At 43.1% G+C, this 25,304-nt stretch overlaps 2 protein-coding genes, 1 long non-coding RNA gene and 1 pseudogene across 5 annotated transcripts in view; 2 read left to right on the top strand and 2 right to left on the bottom strand.

Moving 5' to 3' along the window:
- The window catches only part of LOC309648215 (zinc finger protein 836-like), a 45,236-nt gene extending 37,678 nt beyond the window's left edge, over positions 1 to 7,558 (top strand). For both annotated transcript variants that reach the window (XM_082436637.1, XM_082436636.1), the window contains one exon: positions 5,631 to 7,558. In XM_082436637.1, the coding sequence (XP_082292763.1) occupies positions 5,631 to 6,793 (1,163 nt within the window). In that variant the 3' untranslated portion in view covers positions 6,794 to 7,558. The remainder of the gene's footprint in view (positions 1 to 5,630) is intronic.
- LOC309648108 (uncharacterized protein) overlaps positions 1 to 25,304 on the bottom strand; it is a 363,120-nt gene that overhangs the window by 196,483 nt on the left and 141,333 nt on the right. The gene's annotated exons all lie outside the window — the stretch shown is intronic.
- LOC309648346 overlaps positions 1,058 to 25,304 on the bottom strand; it is a 132,613-nt gene continuing 108,366 nt past the window's right edge. The window contains exon 2 of the long non-coding RNA XR_014256620.1: positions 1,058 to 1,877. This is a non-coding gene — a long non-coding RNA (uncharacterized lncRNA). The remainder of the gene's footprint in view (positions 1,878 to 25,304) is intronic.
- LOC309648299 (paraneoplastic antigen-like protein 5 pseudogene) overlaps positions 16,025 to 25,304 on the top strand; it is a 30,331-nt pseudogene continuing 21,051 nt past the window's right edge. Inside the window, exon 1 of the transcript XR_014268675.1 lies at positions 16,025 to 21,728. The product of XR_014268675.1 is annotated as a paraneoplastic antigen-like protein 5 pseudogene (transcript). The remainder of the gene's footprint in view (positions 21,729 to 25,304) is intronic.

The following is a 25,304-nucleotide window of genomic DNA, read 5'->3' as shown; positions in this document are numbered from 1 at the left end:
TGCAGTCACTCTTGCTGTCTGTGGGGTGGGATGTCTTTTTCCTTCCTTTTGCTGTTTGCCTTTCCTGTCCTTAGATGTGTCTTTCGCTCTGGCTCTCTGTTTTCCTCCTGTTACTTCCTCTAGTGGTCCCTGCGCAGTCACCCTGTACCGTGGTGAACGGCAGGAGCCCTGGCCAGCCCCCTTCACGCCACTGTAACTCCAGCGGGAATGCATCGACCCTTTCCTTCTGATCATGACATTGGTGAAACGTTCTTTCTTAATAACAATATATTTTTTCCATATTCCTTTTTGTTATGTTTTATAATTCTCCCAGAAACTTTTTACTTTACCATTGTGAGAATTTTATTCTTAATCTGTTAAAATAACGTATAATAGTAATAACTTTTCTAATTTTTAAAAAAAATTTTTCTAATTTTGAATCAATGTTTTATTAGTGGAAAAACAAAGAAACCCTTTTTGGCCTTTGTTAATGCCTATCTGTATAAATTCAAATGGACAGATTTATATTTATATTTTTGAATATAGTTATTGAAATTGGAGTTAAAGTATTCTCATTTTTTTTTTAATGTCTGTACTGTTTTCTTTTTTAGCAGACTACTATAGAATCATGTTGAGAAGCTCAGTTTAGTACAGTTTGTACATTTTCATTTCTGTAAGAAATATCCTGAAATACACGTGAATAGATATGATAATGAAAAAATAGCCTGAAAATCTGTCAGGAGACCACTCTCGTTCCACTTAATTTATCATTGACGTGTGTATACGTGCATGGATGTGCAAGTCCATGGTTTAGATAAAAGACATCATGATTTTAAATCTATAGATATCTTTTTGCAGTTCATATTATATCTTTAATACATTCCCTGGCCTTGAACTTTTTCTACAGTATCATGTTCATGGTTTAAATAGTAATAAGATTACTAACGTTTTGTGTGTATGTGTGCGTGTACACATATATAATGAACTTTTAGGCTGTTCCATGTTGTTTACCTTGAACTTCTTTAAAGTTTTCTCAGGTAATCATCTGTCAGTGAAGTTTTAATGCTCTATGTGTTACTTAACTCTGTGATTTTTAAGCTTCAGTTCCAGAGCCCAACCACGGTATAGCCCAACCAAGTTCCTGTGCTTACTGTATGATTCCTTAGATTCCTGAACTCAGTCGAGTTTTTCAGAGTGTCTCTGACACAGTTTTCTCCTCTGTAAGTTGGGAAAAGATCTTTCTTTAATGAGCTTTGATGTCGCTAACAAGTTAATACATGTAAAACATTTAGAGTAATGCATAGCATGTAGGAAGTGTTCATATAATGTTCCTCTTTGCTGCTGTTATCGTCATCATAATTGGAGGTTTTGAGCTTTCTTTATAAAGCCGCTGTGGACTCTGTCATCTCTGAAGACACCACTCATGCTCCTCCACATCCAGGAGGAGGACTATCCCCCGGTGTGTGGAACGCAATATCTAACACTTCCACATGGACAGCCCGGTGTTGAATTTTTATTTGTATGTATTTCATGTATTGCCCACAAAAATGAGAAGGGTAAATCTATTTGAAGGATATTGTGATCTCTATGACAAAGCATAAGAAGTTAAAATTAGACACCCAATTAGCTTCAAATACCTTTCCATGGATCTGTCAGAATACATACTTCAATCTAATTGATCTTTTACCTCTACTCATTTTGTATGGAAATAAGAACTCTCCTCATGTCCTCTTGGTGACATGTTTTTTTATTTAAGGGACAGTTGACATTGAATGATGTGGTCATCGAATTCTCTCCAGAAGAGTGGGAATGCCTGGACCCTGGTCAGAGGGCCTTGTACAGGGACGTGATGCTGGAGACCTGCAGGAACCTGCTCTCCCTGGGTGAGGATAACTTCCCTCCAAAAGGGAGGGTATCTTTGCATTTTCCCTGGTTTCCCTTTTGGAATCCCCTGCCTTGGTTAACTGAGCTCAAAGCCATGTTGACTGAGGCATGAAAAGCTTCTTGATTTAGCATCACGAGTTTAAACATGCCCTTTCTTCAGATGATCTGGCCACTTCGCGGTACACCAGGAGTTTTTTAAGTGATGAAGTGTGTCTAATGCCCAAGCAGAAACTTTTAAAATATTTCATTCCCTGTGCTCTACCTCTGTGCTTTTGATTCAGTACCTATTGGAAGAGAGTTAGATGTCTGCATATTTCATTGTTCCCTCTGCATTGAGAAGGAGGCACGCGGTGGATGAGTTTCTGAAATATGTTTCCAGACCCACTGCAGCATTAGTAGTGTTTGGGAAACTCTACCAAATGGGAGAGTTGTTTGCGAAAACAGAAATCTATTCGTTGTCAAGACTGAGAGGAAGTTTTTCTTCTCCCTTAGTTATCACTCGGTCCCTCAACATGTAAAATATATTCTTTCCCCCTCCAGTGGTGTGGGAGCTCCACCAAAGACAAAGGCAAAGTCTTTATCATGATATACAGCACTCGGCTGTCTGGCCCCTGTGAACTTGTTGCTGCTTGATTTTGAGGAGCGTGAACAGGGTTGTTTTAAAGGGGTCTCTTGCTCCCTCAGCTCTCCTTTTAGACTTGATTCCCTTGGATGCTCAGTTCTCAGTCCATATAGATCAGAGCTGATGCCTCCAGACTCCAGCCCCTGAGCTTTTCTGGGTTCCACCCCCATCTTGTGTTCTTTGAAGACCTAATCAGAAGATGGGAAAACACTGGCTGCTCTTTCATTCCATCCGGCACCTCAGAACCTGGAAGGAGCTGTCTCAAGCCCTGTCTGCTTGTTCTGCTACCTCAGCCATTTACTCCTTTGACTAATATCTCCCCATTCTGCTACCAGAGTTTGGTAACAGCTGTTCTACTCTAAGTTGCTCTTAGTATGCATCTTTTTTTAAATTTTACTTTATTTATGTGTTTATTTTTTTGTTGGCTGCACTGGGTTTTCATTGTGGCGCGCAGGCTTCTCTAGTTGTGGCGGGCAGGCTCCAGAGCTCGCGGGCGCAGTTGAGGCAGCGCTTGGGCTTATTTGCCTCTTGGCATGTGGGATCTTAGTTCCCCAGCCAGGGAGCGAACCCGCGTCCCTTGCAGTGGAAGGCGAATTCTTAACCACTGGACCACCAGGGAAGTCCCAGCATGCCTCTTTTTAAAAAAATATATTTTGCACATAAATGGGGTCATTCAGTATTATTTTTTCTCTGAATAATTTTACTGAGTATATACCCTCATTGTCCATCTGTGCTGTTAAAAATAGCTGGATTTTTTTCTTCTTTATGTGTAAATGAAATTGCATTCTGTGTATCTCCCAGATTTGCTCCCCATCCATCTGTTGGACAGTTAGGTTGTTTCAATGCCTGGGCAATTGTGATTACTGCTGTTATGAATGTGGGAGTGCAGGTATCTTTTTTTTTTTTTTTTAATAAATTTATTTATTTTATTTATTTATTTTTGGCTGCGTTGGGTCTTTGTTGCTGCGTGCGGGCTTTCTCTAGTTGCGGCGAGCAGGGGCTACTCTTCCTTGTGGTGCGCGGGCTTCTCATCGCGGTGGCTTCTCTTGTTGCAGAGCACAGGCTCTGGGCACGTGGGCTTCAGTGGTTGTGGCTCGCGGGCTGTAGAGCGCAGGCTCGGTAGTTCCAGCGCACGGGCCTAGTTGCTCCGCGGCATGTGGGATCTTCCCAGACCAGGGCTCAAACCTGTGTCCCCTGCATTGGCAGGTGGATTCTTAACCTATGCGGCACCAGGGAAGCCCAAAGTGCAGGTATCTTTTAAGACAGTGATTTCATTTTGTTTGATATATCCCCAATAATGTAATTGCTGCATTATATTATAGTTTTGTTCTTTTTACAGTATTCTGGGAAGCTTTTATACTTTTCAGTTTCTTTGTATCTGTATGTTTTTGTATGGAAGAAACTCTCTTTTTGATGGCCTTATTGTAGTTTTTCCTTTAGGTTTTGGCTAAGAACATTCTTTCACATCTCCTGGGATATTATGTATGTACTTTGTGATTATATGCATAGAAATGGGGCCTATGGAATATTCAATTTGATACCTTATGTAGCAAATAATGTAATAAATGTAAACCTGCTTTATTGCTTCAGTGTCCCATTCTCTCTCTTTTTAAATCCCTTTTGTTTTGGCCCCATACCCAGAGTATAATTTCCACAGTTAAAAATGGAATCGTATTGGGAACTCCCTGGTGGTCCAGTGGTTAGGACTCGGCTCTTTTCACTGCCATGGGCTCAGGTTTGATCCCTTTTTGGGGAACTAAGAATCCAGCAAGCTGCATGGCATGGCCAAAAAAAAAGGAATAGTGTTGTGTTACTTGCTGGGCCAATTCTTCTTTTCTTTTTTCTTTTTTTTCCTTAATTAATTTTTAAATTACTTTTTAAAATTTAATTTTTTTCTTTTTGTATGTTTATTTATTTATTTAGTTTTGGCTGCGTTGGGTCTTCATTGCAGCGTGCGGGCTTTCTCTCATTGCAGTGGCTTCTCTTGTTGAGGAGCATGGGCTCTAGGCATGCGGGCTTCAGTAGTTGTGTCATGCGGGCTCAGTAGCTGGGGCTCACGGGCTGTAGAGCGCAGTCTCAGTAGTTGTGGCACACGGGCTTAGTTGCTCCGCGGCATGTGGGATCTTCCTGGACCAGGGCTCGAACCCGTGTCCCCTCCATTGGCAGGTGGATTCTTAACCACTGCACCACCAGGGAAGTCCTCTTCTTTTCTTTTAACCTCATTATTTTTAGTTGCCTCGTACAGTTTTATTCACACATATATGCAATCACAAGCTATGATACCCCATGTTTATTATTCCCTCTCCTCCACTCAGTCCCGTTAATCAGTCCTGGTCTTTCTTTACATGGTCTCTCTCTCTCTCTCTTTTTGTATTATTTATTTATTTATTTATTTTTGGCCACACCCCGTGGCATGTGGGATCTTATTTCCCTGACCTGAGATGGAACCCGCACCCCCTACTTTGGAAGTGCAGAGTCTTAACCACTGGACCGCCAGGGAAGTCCGTTTCCATTGTCTCTTGATGTGGTTAGAATCACTGTCGTTTGGTCACGTATTTAAGTTGTTCTCCTGATCTCCCCAGTTTCCACAGCACTTCATCATCCATCCCTCCACCTTCCTCATTACTCACACTGTAAAAATGATTCCCTTTCATCCATTGAAAAACTTTGTCAGTAGATGACTTAAATCAATATGTGCAGCCGTGATGACTCAGAAACCATTTCCAGCAGGGATGCTTGAATAGCAGTATTAGTTACATAGCTCACTTCTTCTTGCATCTCCCTTAAGATTTCCTTTTTAAACTTCTGGTATTTGTATGTTTACTGTTAGTTGGTATGTGCTTTGTGGTCACAGTGGAAAATACCCGTTTTTGAGAGCTAATGTAAGTTTTTCCATTTGAATGTTTTTGTCACGGTGTTTGAAACGATGCTACGCTGAACTTAATTTGAATTACGTGTAATCACTCTTTCTGTAGTGAAGAATCCTATTCTTTACTGTTCTTCAAAAATTTAACATCATGGTTGAAAAGTTTCGTAACTCTGTTTGATAAAAGTGTTACTTTTGTTTAATATCATATATTCAACATGAAACATTTATTCATGCAGTGTAATGAATAGGAAATGTATGGTTCTTTGTATCTTGTAGATATTTCTCATATACACGTGATAAGGAAATTACAACTAAAATCAAACATTGATAGAGGAGGAGTATTCCAAACAGTGATTTTGGGAAGACATGAAATCCAGGAAATCAAACCTTTTTACCTCTCGGAAATACAGGAGAATATGTTTGACTTTGGATTTCAGTGGAGACATGATGAAAGAAATTACAGAAATATCCCTACATCCCATAACCAAAATGTCACTGATAGAAGAAGTCAACATGGTGGAAGGGATGCAGGAAACAACCATATTGGAAATAGACTTGTGTTAAGCCTTCAGGATGAACTGCATATGTTTAAAAGTAAACAGAAAATTGATGATTTTAATAAAGCTACTAAGAGTATCAACAGTACTTCCTCATTTTCACCAGTTGAAGGAATTTCTCCTCCTGTCCAAACCAGCATTTCTAATATATATTTTATGCATCCTTCAATACTGACACAAGACCAGAGCCCACACAGGGAAATGCCTTGCAAATGTAATGAGTATGGCAAAACGTTTCATCAGGGCTCAAATCTCAGGAGTCATCAGAGAATCCATATAGGAGAGAAATTACATAAATGTGATGTATGTGACAAGGTCTTTAGCCGAAATTCAGATCTTGTAATTCATCAAAGAATTCATACTGGAGAGAAACCTTACAAATGTAATGAGTGTGGCAAGGTCTTTAGTACAAAAGGAAAGCTTTCAGTTCATCAGAGAATTCATACTGGAGAGAAACCTTACAAATGTAATGAGTGTGGTAAAACCTTTAATCAGAGATCAATCCTCACTCGACATTGGATAATCCATACAGGAGAGAAATTACATAAATGTGATGTGTGTGCCAAGGTCTTTAGTCAAAATTCAGACCTTGTAATTCATCAGAGAGTTCATACTGGAGAGAAGCCTTACGAATGTAATGAGTGTGGCAAGGTCTTTAGTCAGAAAAGAAAGCTTTCAGTTCATCAGAGAATTCATACTGGAGAGAAACCTTACAAATGTAATGACTGTGGTAAAACCTTTAATCAGAGCTCAACCCTCAGTCGACATCGGATAATCCATACAGGAGAGAAATTACATAAATGTGATGTGTGTGCCAAGGTCTTCAGTCAAAATCCAGACCTTGTAACTCATCAGAGAACTCATACTGTGGAGAACCCTTAAAAATGTAGTGTCTGTGGGAAAACCTTTCTTTCTTCCTCTGGCGTCAGTAGGCATGACATAATCCATAGAGTAGCAAAACCATATAAATATGATGTATGTGACAGAGTCAGTCATCAAAGTGCAGTCCTTGGACTTCATCAGGAAATTCATACCAGAGAGAAACCTTAGAAATGTAATGAGTGTGTCACAGTCTTTAGTCAAAACACAAACCTTGCGAGTCATCCAACAATTCATGATAGTGAGCAATCTTACAAATGTAATGAGTGTGGCTAAAACCGCTCATCAGGGCTCATACCTCAGTAGGCATCAGATAACCCATACAGGAGAGAAATTACACAATTGTGATGTATGTGGCAAGGTCTTTGGTTAAAATTCATACCTTGCAATTCATCGGAGAATTCATACTGAAGAGAAACCTTACAAACGTAATGTGTGTGGCAAAACCTTTCATCATGGCTCAACTCTCTGGCATCATCAGATAATCCATACAGGATCCAAACCATATAAATGTGATGTGTGTGGCAGAGTCTTTGATCGAAATGCAGTCCTTGCATTCTTCTTCAGAGAATTCGTACTGGAGAGAAACCTTACAAATGTCATGAGTGTGGCAAAGTCTTTTGTGAGAAGACAACCCTTACAAGGCATCAAGAAATTCATATTGCAGAGAAACCTTACAAATGTAACGCATGTGCCAAGGTCTTTAGTCAAAGCCTCCAACTTCGAATTCATTGGAAAATACATAATGGAGCAAATTACAAGAGTAATGATCGTGGCAAAGTGTTTAGTCAAAATGCAAACCTTGTACGTCATCAGAGAATTCATAATGGTGAGAAGGCTTACAAATGCAATGAGCGTGGCAAGGTCTTTCGTCAGAGTTCAACCCTTTCAAGTCTTTGGAGAATTCATAATGGTGAGAAGGCTTACAAATGCAATGAGCGTGGCAAGGTCTTTCGTCAGAGTTCAACCCTTTCAAGTCTTCGGAGAATTCATAATGGTGAGCAGTCTTAGACATGTAATGAGCATGTCAGATTCTTCAGTGTGCTTTCTAGCCTGACCTAATGCCATCAGGCAATCCATACAGGTGAGAGACTTTAATGATGTAGTGATGTGACAAGCCTTTTAGCAGGTGTCCCCATCTTATGCTTTATTAGAAATTTCATTCCTGATTGAAACCAGTAATTGTAATTATCGTGGCCTGGCCTTTTGACAAGGAATGTATTCACCAAAGAATTCATTCTGGAGATGACCTCATGAATGTATGAATGCGAAAAACCTTCACTCGGGGCTCAACATCCTACTCATCATCAGACAGTCCATACCGAACAGAACATTACAGCATTACTCTACCTTGGGAATGCTATTTTTTTTAAACACTCCTTAATACCTGCTCCCCATTCTTGAGTATGCAGTATATGAATGTATTTTTTCTTGTTCTTTTATGTGTCTAAATAAACGTCATGGTATGCACCTTGATTTAGATGAAGAGAAAGTAGGAAAATAGTAATCATAGGCAAAATAGAAAAATTTAAAAATCAGTATCACATTTGTCCTTTATTGTGCTCAGTGAAATAATTTTTAGGGCTCTATGTTCATGAGTTTTCTCTTCAAAATGAACCACATACAATGGGGACATTTTTGTTTGGTGGATAAACTAGAAATTTCATGTATTCACCCTTAAGACATATTTTTGTTGTTGCTGGTTTGCACTTGTGACCATTCATTGGAATAGGGTGGAACCCCACACAGAATTTGGTTTGATTATTGAGACTGATATTTATATTGAAGTGTTACGAGAATGTTTGTTATATAATTCAGCTTTCTATGGGAAGGGTGGAGACTTCCAAGGTGTTCAAAAAATGGTTTAAGAGAACAGGGAATGGTCAATGGCTTCTTGTGTTAAGGAGATCACTTGATGAGATTTGAATTTTCAGTTTGTATCAAAGGAGGGAGTCCTCAGGGTTTTTTTTGTTGTTGTTGTTTTTAAATTAGTTTGCCCACATAGGTAGAATAGGAAGAGGTTGTCCTGCTGCCTAAAGCTGTCAGTAGTCAAACATCATAAAATGGATTCAGACTGTTTAACAAAACAGCGAATGTTTACTCTTGAAACTCCTCATTTCTTGATTAGGAAACAATACAGTTTTCTTCATGCTAATAATTTATTACATTTCTTTACCTGTGGCACACGTATGTTCCATTGTGCAATGTGGTTTTTGAAAATGCTTGTAAAACACTTTAAATAAATTGCCCAAGGTGTTTTTACCCTAGGTTAATAAAAATTAATGTTTGGACAAGGAATTATATCCAGTCTTCTGGCATAAATCATAATGGAAAAGAATATAAAAAAGAGTGTAGGCTTCCCTGGTGGCGCAGTGGTTGAGAATCTGCCTGCCAATGCAGGGGACATGGGTTCGAGCCCTGGTCTGGGAAGATCCCACATGCCGCGGAGCAACTAGGCCCGTGAGCCACAACTACTGAGCCTGCGCGTCTGGAGCCTGTGCTCCGCAACGGGAGAGGCCGCGACAGTGAGAGGCCCGCGCACCGCAATGAAGAGTGGCCCCCGCTCACTGCAACTAGAGAAAGCCCTTGCACAGAAACGAAGACCCAACACAGCCATAAATAAATAAATAAATAAATAAATTTAAGAAATTCTCCCCTCAATAAAAACAAACAAAAAAAACCAAAAAAAAACCCCACAATCAAAATGTGAAGATTTTAAACAGAAATAGAATGTTTGTCTATACTCATTAAAAAAAAAAAAAGAGTGTATATATGTGTATAATTGAGTCACTTTGCTGTACAGCAGAAACTAACAGAACGTTGTGAATCAACTATACTTCAGTAAAAAAACTAATGTTTGGAAATGTTTACCAGATAATATATGTAAGCAGTTTTTTAGAAGAGCAGTTATCCATAGGGTATCAAAATTTTATTCTGCAGTGTTTTTACTAAATGTCTTGTTGTTTAGTTTTATAATTTTACCTTTAAACCAGTGATTACCTTTGAGCTAATACTTGTACAGGTGTGAAGTTTAAATGGAGTTTTCTCCCCCATTGTGAACATGTTATTGATTACTATCAGTTTTTGAAAATCCTTCATTCATTGAATTGCCTTGGTACCTTAGTCAAAAATCTGTTGGAAGTACAGTGGCCCTTGAACAGTGCAGTGAGTTAGAGGTGTTGAGTCCCGAGTAGTCAAAAATCCACGTATAACTTAATGTTGGCTGTCCATATCCGTGGTTCTGCATCCTTGGATTCAACTGAGTTGTGACCTTGTAGTACTGTGATAGTGTGTTTTGGGAAACATGCATGTATAAGTGAATCCACACAGCTTAAACCCGTGTTGTTCAAGGGTACACTGTACTCCTGTGGGGCTGTTTCTGGTTTCCTCATTCTGTTCTGTTGGTCTATGTGTCTGTCACTCGAGAAATCTCACACAGTCTTGATTACTGTCACTTTATTATAAATCTTATCGTGTGGAGTGATTCCAACCACTTCAGTATTTTTCAGATATATCAGCTCTTCTATTTCTTTTGCCTTTCCATATTTATTTTAGAAAAATCTTGTTTGTATCTTCAAAAATTTTGTTTGGAAATGCGTTAAACCTGTATGTCAGTTTGAGGTGATTTGTCATCATTTCTACGTTGTGTCTTACCTTCAATGAATATGATATGTTTCTCTAGCAATTCATTGACTGTGGTATGTTTCTCTAAAATGACCTAAATGAAATGTCATCTTTGATTTCTTTCAGACCACTGTAGTTTTCCATATAAAAGTCCATGTTTTGTTAGATTTACACATTTTTCTTCTAGTTTTACTTTTCTGAGCATTTAAAGAAGATATTACATTTTTTATTTCAGTATTCATTTGTAAATTGCTACTATATAAAATTTCAATAAATTTTTGAGTGGGGTACTTGTATCCTGACACCTTGCATTGTATACTTTTTCTAGAAATTTCTGTAGATTCTTTTGATTTTCCATATACATCATTTCTTTAAAATTTCTATTTCTGCTGTAACAACTTACCACAAACTAAATGCCTTAAATCAACATAGATTTATGCTCTTGTTTTTCTGGAGGGCAGAGGTACAAAATGAATCCAAAACATTGTGCGTCTGACTCCATTTTTGAGGTCTGACTACAGACACCTTTAAGACTCGGTACAAGCTCTTCCTCTTCTGCGCATGTTATCAGGGCAGGCTGATAATAAAGCCTGAGCGCTCCATCCCTTGGCAGGACTTGTAGGTTCACACCACAAGCAAGTACCATCACCACAGCCCAGTCTTGTATCCACCGTAACGCAAGAACATCACCATTCTCTGCTTTCTCTAGCCATTTTGGGAACAACTTGGTCCACCCTGGTCTCCCCAGAAAGCCCTCCAAACTAAACTTTGTGTGGGGTTCCATCTTTTTCTAGCAGAAAAAGCAAAAGTACAGGGACTTCCCTGGTGGCGCAGTGGTTAAGAATCCGCCTGCCAATGCAGGGGACACGGGTTCGAGCCCTGGTCCGGGAAGATCCCACATGCCATGGAGCAACTGGGCCCGTGAGCCACAACCACTGAGCCTGCACTCTAGAGCCCACGAGCCTCAACTACTGAAGCCTGTGTGCCTAGAGCCGGAGCTCTGCAACAAGAGAAGCCACCGCAGTGAGAAGCCTGCGCACCGCAACGAAGAGTAGCCCCCAGTCAGCAACTAGAGAAAGCCACACAGCAGTGAACACCCATCGCAGCCAAAAATAAATAAATAAATTCATTAATTAAAAAAAAAAGCAAAAGTACAAATTAACAACAAATAGGGCTTCCCTGGTGGCACAGTGGTTAAGAATCCGCCTGCCAGTGCAGGGGACATGGGTTCGAGCCCTGGTCTGGGAAGATCCCACGTTCCGCAGAGCAGCTAATCCCGTGCACCCGAACTACTGAGCCTGTGCTCTAAAGCCTTCGAGCCACAACTACTAAGCCTGTGCACCACAACTACTGAAGCCCGTGTGCCTAGAGCCCATGCTCCACAACAAGAGAAGCCACCACAATGAGAAGCCCGCGGGCAGCAACAAAGACCCAACACAGTCAAAAATAAATAAATGTATTTTTTTAAAAAAACCTAAAAATAAAAAACCCAACAAATATTTTGGAGAGTGCATACGTGAAATTTCTAGTTTATAAATCCCACTGTATATGTTCATTCTTAGAGGAAGCTCATGAACCTTGATCTTTTCCAGTTATTTCTCTGAGCACTGCAAGCACAAATGATAGATTGTGTCCTTTTAATCCTTATTTATGAGATGTTCTTTTATTTCCTCAGTTTTTATATGCTTACTATATTTCTATTTTCATTTCATGTAGATATGCAAACCATGGGTCTAACTTCAGCACTAAAAAAAGCGTGTAGAAATATAATCTTGTGTATATTCAGGTGAGGAGAGGCAGTTTGTAGGGAGCTTGAATCTGAAGTTCCACTGACTTGGTATTTTCATAGTAGCCCCAGAAATAATCAGGGATACTCTTTGGAGTTCATAAGTCAAATGCAGATTATGAATATATATTTCCAAAGTTGAATGTCATTTTATATATAACGTGGAAAGAAATTGTTTAGATGCCCCTCAACCTAGAGAGCCTAACGATGTATTATGTATTATGAAGTGCCCCAAAGATGTGGAATACACTGGGGTCAATAGAAAGCTTATGACTCATTCAGGATTATAAAGGAAAGATTACATTACATTACATTAATTTTTGAATCCCTTACAAGCATGCTTTACTCTAGTTCCTTTCATTAAACTTCTGTAACACTGTGTCTTCAGTGTCTAGAAATAATACTAATTTTCATTAATAAATGATATACAACAGCTATTCCTTTTTTTTTTTAATTTTTATTATTTTTTTTTTATTTTTGGCTGTGTTGGGTCTTCGTTTCTGTGCGAGGGCCTTCTCTAGTTGTGGCAAGCGGGGGCCACTCTTCATCGCGGTGCGCGGGCCTCTCACTATCGCGGCCGCTCTTGTTGCGGAGCACAGGCTCCAGACGCGCAGGCTCAGTAGTTGTGGCTCACGGGCCCAGCCGCTCCGCGGCATGTAGGATCTTCCCAGACCAGGGCTCGAACCCATGTCCCCTGCATTGGCAGGCAGATTCTCAACCACTGCGCCACCAGGGAAGCCCAGCTATTCCTTTTTAAGGGGACAGAAGAACATTGTTCCCCTCCATTTTTTCTACCATCATGATACTCATGAAAACTTCATTCTTTCAGTGTCCAGTTGTACTGTGTTTCACGATCATCTGGTAGAGTAACTCTTTCCTATAATCATCAGCAATAGCCCTCAGTCATAGCAAATCTAGAGAAGGGGCAATGACCACAAAAACCACTATATTTTAGATAATAGTTTTATATCTATACTCTGCCCCTCCCCATGCTGTCAAGTTTATTTATAACATTGCACCTTAAAATGAGTGTCCTAGTTTTTCACAGTAAGCTGGATATGAATAAATCCCACCTAATGAAGTAGGTCCTTTCATCTTACCCATCCCTTCCCTAAGACCATCATGGTGATAAAAGAATAGCAAGTAACGAAAGAATAACAGCAGATTTCAAACTTCAGGTTATAGGTCGTTAATAAGAATATACCGTTTTCAAGAAACTTCAAATAATTGAATAAAAACATTTAATAATATGCAGATAATTAGGTTTTTCCACAGGTATCCTTGCTTCATTGATAGACACCATCTCATGAGTTTTTTTTTTTTTTATACAGCAGGTTCTTATTAGTCGTCCATTTTATACATATTAGTGTATACATGTCAATCCCAATCTCCCAATTCATCACACCACCAACCCCACCCCACCACCACTTTCCCCCCTTGGTGTCCATACATTTGTTTTCTACATCTCTGTCTCTATCTCTGCCCTGCAAATGGGTTCATCTGTACCATTTTTCTAGGTTCCACATATATGCGTTAATATACGGTATTTGTTTTTCTTTTTTTGACTGACTTCACTCTGTATGACAGTCTCTAGTTTGTTTGTTTGTTTTTTAAGTAGCCTTTCTTTTTTTTCTTCCTGTTGTTCCATGCTGCTTGCAGGATCTTAGTTCCCTGACCAGGGATTGAACCCAGGCAATGGCAGTGAAATGCCGAGTCCTATCTGATCTTGGTTGATCTTCATAAGTAATGAACCTAGTTCCCCTGAGTGTAAATTTTCTTATCGTTAAGTCCATTGAGAGCATTGTTTGAACATTTATCTCCATTACATTTGTCATTTCTGTCTAGTATGAATTCTTCGTGGTGCGTGCTGAGGTAATTGCTGAAAGACCTTGACTCACTTGTACCGTTTCCATATTATATGAATACTTTCATGACCACAAAACTGTGTATTGTTTACAAAGTTGATCACACTCATTACATTTGTCAAATTTCTGGAAAGAATTCTGTTATGTTGCAGAAGGCTTAAAATTTGGATCAGCTTTGCCATATATTTGTGTGTTTTTTCTCAAAAATGTATATTCTGATACCAAGTGAGGTATGAGCCCTGGTTCCTGGCTTTGCCACATACATTAGTTTTATATGGTATCTCTCCACAATGGAGTTTGTTTTTATTTTTAAAAAAATTTTTTTGTTTTTTTGGCCATACTGCATGGCCTGTGGGATCTTAGTTCCCCAACCGGGTATTGAACCTGGGCCCTCAGCAGTGAAAGCCCGAGTCCTAATCACTGGACTGCCAGGGAATTCCCTCTTTTTATTTTTAATTGGAATATAAGTGATGTACAATATAATGTTTCAGGTGCACTATACACTTTTTTTTTTTTTTTTTTAAGAAATTCACGGTCTTTTATTTATTTATTTATTTATTTATGACTGTGTTGAGTCTTCGTTTCTGCGCGAGGGCTTTCTCCAGCTGCGGCAAGTGGGGACCACTCTTCATCGCGGTGTGCGGGCCTCTCACCATCGCGGCCTCTCTTGTTGCGGAGCACAGGCTCAGTAATTGTGGCTCACGGACCCAGCCGCTCCACGGCATGTGGGATCTTCCCAGACCAGGGCTCGAACCCGTGTCCCCTGCATTGGCAGGCAGACTCCCAACCACTGCGCCACCAGGGAAGCCCTACACACTTTTTTAAAAAAATTTATTTATTTATTTATTTTTTGCTGTGTTGGGTCTTCGTTTCTGTGCGAGGGCTTTCTCTAGTTGTGGCAAGCGGGGGCCACTCTTCATCGCGGTGCGCGGGCCTCTCACTATCGCGGCCTCTCCTGTTGCGGAGCACAGGCTCCAGACGCGCAGGCTCAGTAGTTGTGGCTCACGGGCCTGGTTGCTCCGCGGCATGTGGGATCTTCCCAGACCACGGCTCGAACCCGTGTCCCCTGCATTGGCAGGCAGATTCTCAACCACTGCGCCACCAGGGAAGCCCTACACTTTTAATATTTGTATACATTATGAAATGATCACCACAATGAGTCCAGTAGCCTTCTTGTCCCCAAACAAATTATGATGTTATTGACCATATTCTTTATGCTGTATATTACATCACTGTGACCTATCGTGCAATTTTAAATGTGACCCTCTTAACTTTTTTTTCTTTTGGCCGTACCGCCTGGCATGTGGGATCTTAGTTCCCTGACCAGAGATCTAAACCGAACCCCCTGCAGTGGAAGCACAGAGTCTTAGCCGCTGGACCACCAGGGAAGTCCCTGAAATAATGCCCCTCTTATCTCACCCCTTTACCCCTTTCTCGAAATCATATGTTTGTTTTACCAGTCTCTCTTCACTGTATTTCACTTTTTTTAAAAAAATGCCATATATAAGTGAAACCATGTGGTATTTGTTTTTGTCTGACTTTTTTCACTTAGCATAGTACGTTCTAGAGCCATCTATGTTGTTGCAAATGGCAACATTTCTGAGCAATATTGCATTCTATATATATACACACCACATTTTCATGATCAATTTGTCCATCAGTGGTGTTCAATGCAGTCTTCACATTAGATGGATGAGGCATTTTGTAAATACATGTGTGCCGCCTGACCAGAGATCCTCTTTCATGCTATCAGGGTGGGGCCCAACTTTAATGAATAATATTTAAGGATCTCCAGTATGTTCTAATCTGTATGTACCATTGAGCATCCTGACTGAGTCCCCCCATTCCTGAGGGCTGAGATCTGGGCTGAGGCTGAGGGGCTCTGCTCTGCGTGGGGATGGATCAGGGCTGGTCTGTGACCTGCAGGGGGTCGTCGGGTCCAGCTGAGGGTCTCACCAGAGAGTCTCACCAGAGAGCACAGTGACTTGCAGGAAAGTGTGGGAAAACTGCCTTGCTGGTCTCTGTGTAAGAGTTTACTGTGTTCAATCCTTCCTGCCCTGCTAAGGTTCCCACCGTTGTATGGTGGAGTCTGAAACAAAGGGTTCTGAGAAAACACACAGGTTGTCAAGTTGGGGGAGGAAAACATCAGTAGCATAAGGCTTCAGAAGCTATTTTGTTCATTTCTGGCTTTTTGGTTGGTTTGGTCAGTTCAGAAAGTGTTTCGCAAAAAGGCAATTTTAGAATTTTGTTCCTGTTTGGAAGCTTCCAGGTACCCATGAAAATAAATATACCATTCGTCTTGTTTAATTGTAGAACTGCAGTCTTCAAATTTAGTCTTAAGGAAAACGAGTTTTGGGAGATGGAATGATACTCATAATGGCCACTGTAATTCTGGATTAATTTTAGTTTGTTCAACCCACTTGGTAAAAATGTGCATGTGTAGCGTTCATACTTTTGATGCAGGAAGGAAGACCCCTTCCAGGACCCAAGAGTGGGCCCTTGTCTAACACTCGGAAACGAATTGTCCGAGGAGACACACGTACTGACAAAGCAAAAGACTTTATTGGGAAGGGGCGCCTGAGTGAAGAGCAGCAGGGTAAGGGAACCCAGGAGAACGGCTCTGTCACGTGGCTCTCAGTCTCAGGTTGATGGTCATGGGGTTAGTTTCCGGGTTGTCTCTGGCCAGTCATCTTGCTTGGTCCATTTTTGGTCTGACTCAGGGTCCTTCCTGGGGTGCCTTTTCTGTGTCAGATCTTAGTTCCTGTTTTAACCTTTTGCCTTTAAGTCACCATGGCTCAGGCCTTTGTCCTCCTTCAGTTCTAGGCTCTGAGAGGGCCCCACCATCCCCTCCAGCTAGTCTCTGTCACATTCACCAGGGTTTATTGCCTCCATATCAACCCCCCTCATCAGAAATGCCTTTCTCCATTGATCATTTGGAGTCTTTCCCCTTTTCCGTTCGTTGAAGGGCGCACCGTGTTTCTCTTCCTCCAAGGATGGGAGGAAAAGATGTAGGCAGTCCTAAAAAGCCCTACAGAACTGGTGTCCTGCAGTGTCCTGAGCTGTCCCCATGGTTAGTGTGCTCTGTCACTGCTTTACTGTAGCCCCCAGGTGTTCCAGGCTGTGCCCATCCAGGCGCCAGGCGCCACCTTGCACAGGAGCCTTGATTTAACAGTAGCTCATCTGCTCAGAGTCAGGGATAGTGATTTCACTGTTCTGAGGGTGCAGATGTCGGGAACCTAAGGGGGCATGTAGGAGGCCCCCCGCAATGAGCTAGGGTATCTTTTAATTACCTGTGAGTGGGGAGAACAGGAGATAAAAACCCTGGGAACCGTCTGTCTTGGAGATTTCCTCACTATACTCAAATGCCTTTGTAACTGGACTTCATAACAACCCCAGTTGCTGGTCAGTTCTCCCAGGAGGGCCAACTTCTTAACCTTCATACTGAATGGCCAGTGTCCTTTAGGTGGCAGCTTGTGTGTATTCCTGTTGTGATGGCTTTACTGAGAGATCCTTGTGTCTTTCAGCCTTGTTTGCCCATGAGTGGTTTGGGAACAGGTAGAAAATTGGGGAAATCGGAGGGAAGCCTGTTGGGCTCTGCAGCAGAGACACGGCCGCAAGTCAGGGCATCAAGATGTGTGCACCTGTCCCTTGTGGGCTCAAAGGGTGTGTGGAGCTGTTGGCGAAGGGTGTCTCACTTCTGGCTGGAGCACCTGGAATTAGGTTTATGGATAGATGTGGGGTGCGTTGCATGGTTTGAGGTGCCACAGTGTCTTAGCTCAGGTTCCCTGGGACCTAGCTGCTGACACTGAGGTTTCCATGCATTTGTTTATTCGGATAGTTCATGGTCATACCTTGCGAAGAAAGAAGGCAGTGGATTTAGGCAGAGAAAAACATTTTTTCTCCAATGTCAGATGTGTTCCCTGAGCTGAGCCTGCAGGAATCCTTCAGTGCAGGAGGATGGGTGCCTTGTCCTCAGGCGATGGAGCTAGAGGGTGCCCCACCGCATCCACTCCACAAGTGACTTGTGTCGGTCTTTTGGGAGGTCAAGGATCATTGTGCAGGGACACTGCTTTGGGAAAGAACTCTGGTGTTCTTATTAATTGCTGCAAGTAATAAATCCTTCCTTGTCCAGGGGGGGCCTGGGGAGGGAATCACTGTGCTATTTTTAGAGTAATACAGGGAAAAGTTCAGAGATCATTTTGTGGGTTACCTTTTGTATTTTTTAGTATTTTGTGTTGCAAATAAAGTTTCAGATGCACTGATACAAAAGATAAGAAAGAGAGAATTTGGAGTGTTTCCTTGGGAAACGGTGGGGTCTCTCTGTGGCATGTGCATCACTTAGATACATCTCTTTTATGTAGTTTTTGGAGATGACAGTGTCTGGTCTGTGGTCACTATGAATGAAAATATGGTGTTTTGCATGTAGTGTTTCCTTGGGTGTCTTCATACGTATTTTTCCCTCAGGCATGATTTATTAGAGTTTGGAATGTTTTCTGGCATTTTATAGCAGGATGAGTGGATCATTACGGGTTGCATGGAGGCTGTGTTGGACCCCATGAGAGTGTGTAAGTTCATTTGAATCCTGAGCGGAAATTATGAGTATAAACTTCAAATGGCAGAATGTTTTCATTCGATAGATTCTGGTAGGTATGTGTCCGTGGACACAATTTGAGAGAGGCCAGTAACTTCGTGGATGTAGGGAAATTTATTCCAAAAATCCGAGGGCCAGCAACAGTACAGTGACCTGCAGCCCAGAGGCTCATCTTTGGGAAGCTGTAGCTGCTACTTTCTTACTGCCAGGTCAGTTCAGTGCTGGTTCTCCTACTGTCCCCTCCCTCCCTGTGTCAAACCTCCGAGTGTACACACACACACACACACACACACACACACACACACGACAGAGAACAAGGAACAATATAATTGTATAGAATTACTGTTAATTATTCTTCATGCATTTGATACAGTTGTCTAATATCACTCTTGTGACTTTTTAAATTTAGCATTTGTTAACTAGAGCCTCTTGATACTGATTGTTGAGCCGCAACTCAGTAAAAGACTGCAAGGGAACGTGAAATGGAGGCGTTTATTACTCACAGGTCCTGGAGGAGGTACAGGGTACAGCTGGAGGGAACACGTCAGAATTCAAGGAGGGGTGCAGGCAGAGAGCATGGGGCATGCCCTGAGGCGTGTGCCTTCATTAGGGTCCATGGGTGAAATGTTTTGGCTTCTCGGGTTCAGGCCGCATTTGTCAGTGCAAACCGAAAAAAACAGGAATGGGTAGGCTTCCTTGTTGGAAGCGTGTCTCATCCAAAGAAGAACCAGGCGAAAGCCTTGGGTGACAGGGGAAAAGGGTTATCACAAGGGCAGTTGTGGGAGTCAGTCATAACAGGAACTTAAACTTGCTGTGACTCTGTGGGCTGTTCCATAGGACGTGTTGTCAGGGGAAAGGCTCGAGTCAGATCAAGATCCCTGTTGGCCAGTTGCCTACACCAAATAAATGCTGAGATCACCACATTATGGAGTACTTCACCTAGCCTCTCATGGCCACCATCTGTGATTTTAGGTTTGTTTTCTGGGTGGTGGTGATTTTCAAATTAAAAATGTAGTCTGTAATTCAAAGTATTTACTCAAATGATCTGTTTCACAAGGGTGAATTGTGGCAGGTTATTCGTTTACCTGAAAATATTGCAATGAGGTTATTTCCCTATGTAAATATCATCATGTAGGCATGTGATAAAACATACATTGTAGGTGTTATCAAATAGATATTTCCATAAATATATTGAGGGTTGAAATGAAGTTTTTGCATAGCTGATAACCTAGTTTTAATTTCTTTAGGGTTTGTATTAAAGAGAATATATCTCCCTATAAAATGCCCTTAAAACATTGTAAAAATGATTATTCTTTAGATGAAACTAATCTTAATTTCCTCTGAAGACTGTATACTTTACAGGCTTTCTCATCCACACATCACAGAACTTTCAGAAGTAGAAACAAAGACCTAGGGACTTCCTTGGTGGCGGAGTGGTTAATAATCTGCGCTCCCAGTGCAGGGGGCCCGGGTTCGATCCCTGCTCAGGGAACTAGATCCCACATGCATGCTGCAACTAAGAGTTTGCATGCCACAACTAAGGAGCCTGCAAGCCGCAACTAAGGATTTGCTGCAACTAAAGACCTGGCACAACCAAATCAATCAATCAATCAATCAATCAATATTAGGGCTTCCCTGGTGGCGCAGTGGTTAAGAGTCCGCCTGCCAGTGGGTTCCCGCTGGTCCGCCCAGCTCCCCCCCCGACGTCAGCCTCGCGGTTCTATTTAAGGCCCCTCCCACTCCCCACTCGGAGTACCCGAGCAGCTACCGCCAATTCTGGGTCCAGCGCCGCTTGCCTGCCCGCCCGATGTGCACTCCCGATTCCTTTAGGTTCTAAGTCCAATATGGCAACTCTCAAGGATCAGCTGATTCAGAATCTTCTTAAGGAAGAACATGTCCCGCAGAATAAGAATACAGTGGTTGGTGTTGGTGCTGTTGGCATGGCCTGTGCCATCAGTATCTTTTTTTTGTTTTTTAATTTCAGATTTTTTTTTTAATTTATTTATTTATTTTTGGCTGTGTTGGGTCTTCGTTTCTGTGCGAGGGCTTTCTCCAGTTGCGGCAAGCGGGCGCCACTCTTCATCGCGGTGCGCGGGCCTCTCACTATCACGGCCTCTCTTGTTGCGGAGCACAGGCTCCAGATGCACAGGCTCAGTAGTTGTGGCTCACGGGCCTAGTTGCTCCGCGGCATGTTGGATCTTCCCAGACCAGGGCTCGAACCCATGTCCCCTGCATTGGCAGGCAGATTCTCAACCACTGCGCCACCAGGGAAGCCCCTATTGCTCTTTTTATAGCAATGGTTAGTGCCCTGAATTATCACATGCCTTAGTTCACCAGTCTCAGACCTCGGGTCTAGTCCCTGGTTGTCTGGAAATGAGCAGAGTGTTGAGTTTGGCCTCCTGAGTGAGCAGGGAATAGAAACAATGTCTGTTCTGTAGAGTTTTCAGTGTGAAAAAGCCCATCCTACCCAGAGTTTTGTAATTCTGTCATTCTAGTTTGTAATAGAAAGACAAGTCCAGCTCTTGTTTCCTGAATTGCTTTTATTAGTTCTAACTGCAGGAAATGTTCCAGGCTCCAATCACCGCCCCACAGCTACCACTCGGAGACCCAAGTTTCCATAGCTCTGAATTGCTTCAGCCTCACGAGCGGGACTTTAGAGCAACCTGTTGTGCGGCGGGGAGGGGCGGGGCGGAGCTTTTTATTTAAACCGTTTTTAAGTTAAGAGGAAACGTCTTAGTTCTTGAGGAAAGTGACTGCCCGCCCTCCGGCCATCCGAGCGTCTGGCCTCCCTCCTCGCCCCGCCCCTCGCACACAGCGCTCTGCCCAGGCCCCGCCCCGGAAGCCCCGCCTCTCCCCCGTATTAGTAGTTACCTGCGGAACCGGAAACAGGGGCCATGTTTCGAAGGTCACGGTATGAGGTAAGACACAGAGGTAAGCTGCGCTTCGCTAGTGAAGATCTGTGCTTCGCTGCTCCTCGTACTGAAACCTACTGGCTTCGGAGTTACGATGAACCGTAAATCCCAGCATCCGGCCTCCTACCTAATAGATCCAGACGTCGCCGTTAGAGGTCGGGTATGTTTTCCTTCGGGTTTGAAATCGCTTTGAGGTCCCTGCCCTTCGCTTTACGGCCTTCAGTCCACGTGGACATGGTCTTTAGCCCCGTTTTCCTGCTTCAAACCTTCAGTGGCCCACCGCGTAGCGTTCTCTTCCTTGAGGTGGATTCGCGCCCCCAGTCTCGCCCCCTCGGCCCCTGGAGGGCAGCGCCGGCCGTCCCGCTCCCGGAGAGGCCGCGTCCTCTCCTCGGTCCTGGGATTCTGGAGAGCCCGCCCCTCTCCTGAGACCCCCTCCCTCCCTCCCTCCCCGCCCCTCTGTCCTCGCGTCTCCAGGCCGGTCCTTCAGCTCCCCCGGCCTCCCCTTCGTAGTCAGCCCTTCCCCTCACCCCGCGTAGGGGGACGTGACTTGGGCCAGACGTGTGACACCCAGTGTTGTTTCTTCCCGAATTCCACCCGCTGGAAAATATCTCTTTTCCGGTAGGCGGGTATGTTACTCAGCCGCCATTTCTGGAGACACGTGGGCGATGGGAAGTAGGAGGAGTAGAGACGGAGCGACTGACAGAGAAGTAGGAATAACTGAGATGTTGAAGGAATGGGGGAGAACCCATGGCATAGCAGCGTGGGAAGAGGGGCCCTGGATCACCAGTAGAATGGAGGACAATACAGTGGCGAGGCGCTTCACGCAGAGAGTGGCCGGAGAGAATGGAGTTTGAACCTTGGCCTCCAGAGCCACGTGGCTCTGGGAGAGCAAGAGAGGAACAACTAGGAACTAGAAGAGCAGAGGAAGAGAGAGCCGATGGGAAGTACAGCCACCTGGTGGTGCTACAGAGTGGGGCGGAAGGGACTGTGGCCGGGATGGAAACGCCGTAACCAGGGGATGAGAGAGGGGGCCGAGATCGGGAAGAAAGATGCAGAAAGATACGGATATTCAGGACAGTCAGAAAGGTTGGGCGGAGAGAGCAACAAGAGGGGAAGCAGGTCGCAGAGTGGGGCAGGACAGGCGTGAGGGAGGAAACAGAGGAGGGCAGGAACAGCAGCAGAGCAGAAGGGAAGAAAAAGATGGACACAGAGAAAAATAGGGAGACAGATAAACCTAATGAAATGTAAAGATGTAGTAGTGCAGGTACAAGGGAGAAACGGGGTCCAGATGTGTGGTGAGTTCTTTGGATGTGGACAATTAAGTCGTGATATATTGATTTCTGGCTTTAAAATCTAATAAATGTAAATTTTGTTTGACTTACATAGACAAGGATCAGAATTGAAAAACTGGCTGTAAGATTTGTGCATTTTGTAATTATTTGAATCATAAGATAACTTCCATATCCAGTTCCTATTCAGCCATGGGGCAGTGACTTGACTCAGACAGTTGTCCTTCACCCCCTTACATTTCTTGTCAGGGGGTAGAGGACTGGGTAAGAAATAACTGTCAGCACATGGTACCTCTTGAAAGGAAGAGGCCCTTCGGGTGACCTTTTCGGAATTCATTTCCACCTGATTCTGTTCAGTCAATTCAGACCTTCTCCGAAACGTGCCCCCTCTGGGCCTCGGGGAGCCCACTTGTAACATAGAGATGAGAGACTAGACCAGAAATTCTCAGTCTGAGCAACACTTCACCCCTGAATTCATTGGCGAAATTGGGTGTGTGTCTGTGTGTGCCAGTTCTTTTTTTTTTGAGTATATATTTATTGCAAAGGTAATATCAAGCCCATGTGAAAATACAGACAAAAAGAAGAAAATGGAAATCATTTCTGATCCCACTCAAAAAAGATGGTATTACTCTTTTAGTATATATCATTATAGTCTTATTTTATGGATAAAGTTTTAATAAAAAGTATAAGTAGCACTTTTTATTTGGAGTATAGTTTCTTTACACTGATGTACAGCAAAGTGAATCAGCTATATGTATACATATATCCCCTATTTTTTGGATTTCCTTCCCATTTGGGTCACCACAGAGTATTGAGAACATACTGTATAGCCTTCCCTGTGCTATACAGTATGTTCTCATTAGTTATCTATTTTATACATCGTAGTGTGTATATGGCAATCTGAATCTCCCATCATTCCTCCCCACCTCCCACCCCCACCCACCGTGTGTGGCAGTTATTTTTGAAGAGAGTGTCTAGTTGTATTTAGAAATTTAAATGGGTCACAGTCATCCCAGAATGTAAAAGTAAAACAAACCCTAGAAGGGAGACAAGAACATAGGCTCAGAGTTAAAGTGACCATAGTGAGATGTATTTCTCTGCAGAAAGTTTAAATTTGAAGAGAGTTTATGTCAGTCCTGGCGCTTATATCTCCACTGGCTGTTATTTGTCTTTACGACAAAGTCCAGTCTCCTCACTGTGTCTACACAGCCCTGTATCATGCTCAGGGCCCTGCCAGTGTCTCCAGCCTCATCTTGGGAAGTGACCGTTTCCTCATGGTTCACTCTGCCCCGGACACATTCACCTTTTTTCTGTTCCCAAACACCAACACGTTTTCTGTCTCAGATCTTAGTTCCTGTTCTTACCGTTGGCCTTTAAGTCACCGTGGTTCAGGCCCTTTGTCCTCCACATCTTACTTCAGAGATGTGTCCCCTTCCCCTTCCTCCGACAATCTCTGTGGAATTACCCAGGTTTTATTGCCTCTGTATCAGTCACCCTCAACAGAAATGTACTTGTGTATTGATTATTTTTAGTCTTTCCTGCTTAACCTCCATCGAAGGACACAGTGTTCCTCGTCTTCCCAGGGTCACTGCAACACCTCACTCCGGGGATGTTTTCAAGGCTAGGATTGTTGATTGGGCCGAGTACTTCTCAGGAAATACCAAGGTGCCAGGGCAGGTAATGAGGATGGTTCTCACACTTGTTTTGGACATTTCCACTCTAATCGATCCTTACCTTATGTGTCTGTTTAATTACTCAAGAGCAAAAAGATGTAGGGAGGCCTAAAAAGTCCTATACAGCTGGCGTCCTCAAGCAGTGGGTGACGTGTCCCCATGTTTAGTCTGCTGTGTCAGTGCTCTGCTGTAGCCCCCAGGTGTTCCAGGCTGTGCGCGTCAGGTGACCAGCTGCCCCCTTGGACAGGAGCTTTGCCTTCCAGCAGGTCATCTGCACAGAGTCCAGGATAGTGATTTCACTGTGCTGAGGGTGAGCAGAAGTCCAGAACCCAGTGGGGCATGAAGGAGGCCTCCCTCAAAGAGCTAGGGTGTCTTTTAATTACCTGTGAGTGGGTAGAACAGGAGTCAAGAAACTTGGGGACTGTCTGCTTTGAGTCTCCGTGAATGAACTCACATGCCTTTGTAACTGGACTTCATGATGTTCCCAACTGTTGGTCAGTTTTCCCAGGATGGCCGACTTCTTGACCTTCATACTGAATGGCCAGTGTCCTTTGGGTGGCAGCTTGTGTGTATTCCTGTTGCGATGGCTTTCTGAGAGGTCCTTGTGCCTTTTAGCCCTGTCTGCCCATGAGTGCGTGGAGGAGAGGCAGAACAGTTGGGAAGCTGGAGGGCAGCCTGTAGGGGTCTTCAGGAGGGATGTGGCAGCCAGTGTGGGCTTCAGGGTGAGCCAGGTGAATGGTGTGGGCACCTGTCCCTTGTGGGGTCAAGGCGTCT

The sequence above is a fragment of the Balaenoptera physalus genome (assembly GCF_965194825.1).
Source record: "Balaenoptera physalus genome assembly, chromosome: 19".
Classification (NCBI taxonomy): domain Eukaryota; kingdom Metazoa; phylum Chordata; class Mammalia; order Artiodactyla; family Balaenopteridae; genus Balaenoptera; species Balaenoptera physalus.
This window is presented reverse-complemented; position numbering and strand designations above follow the sequence as displayed.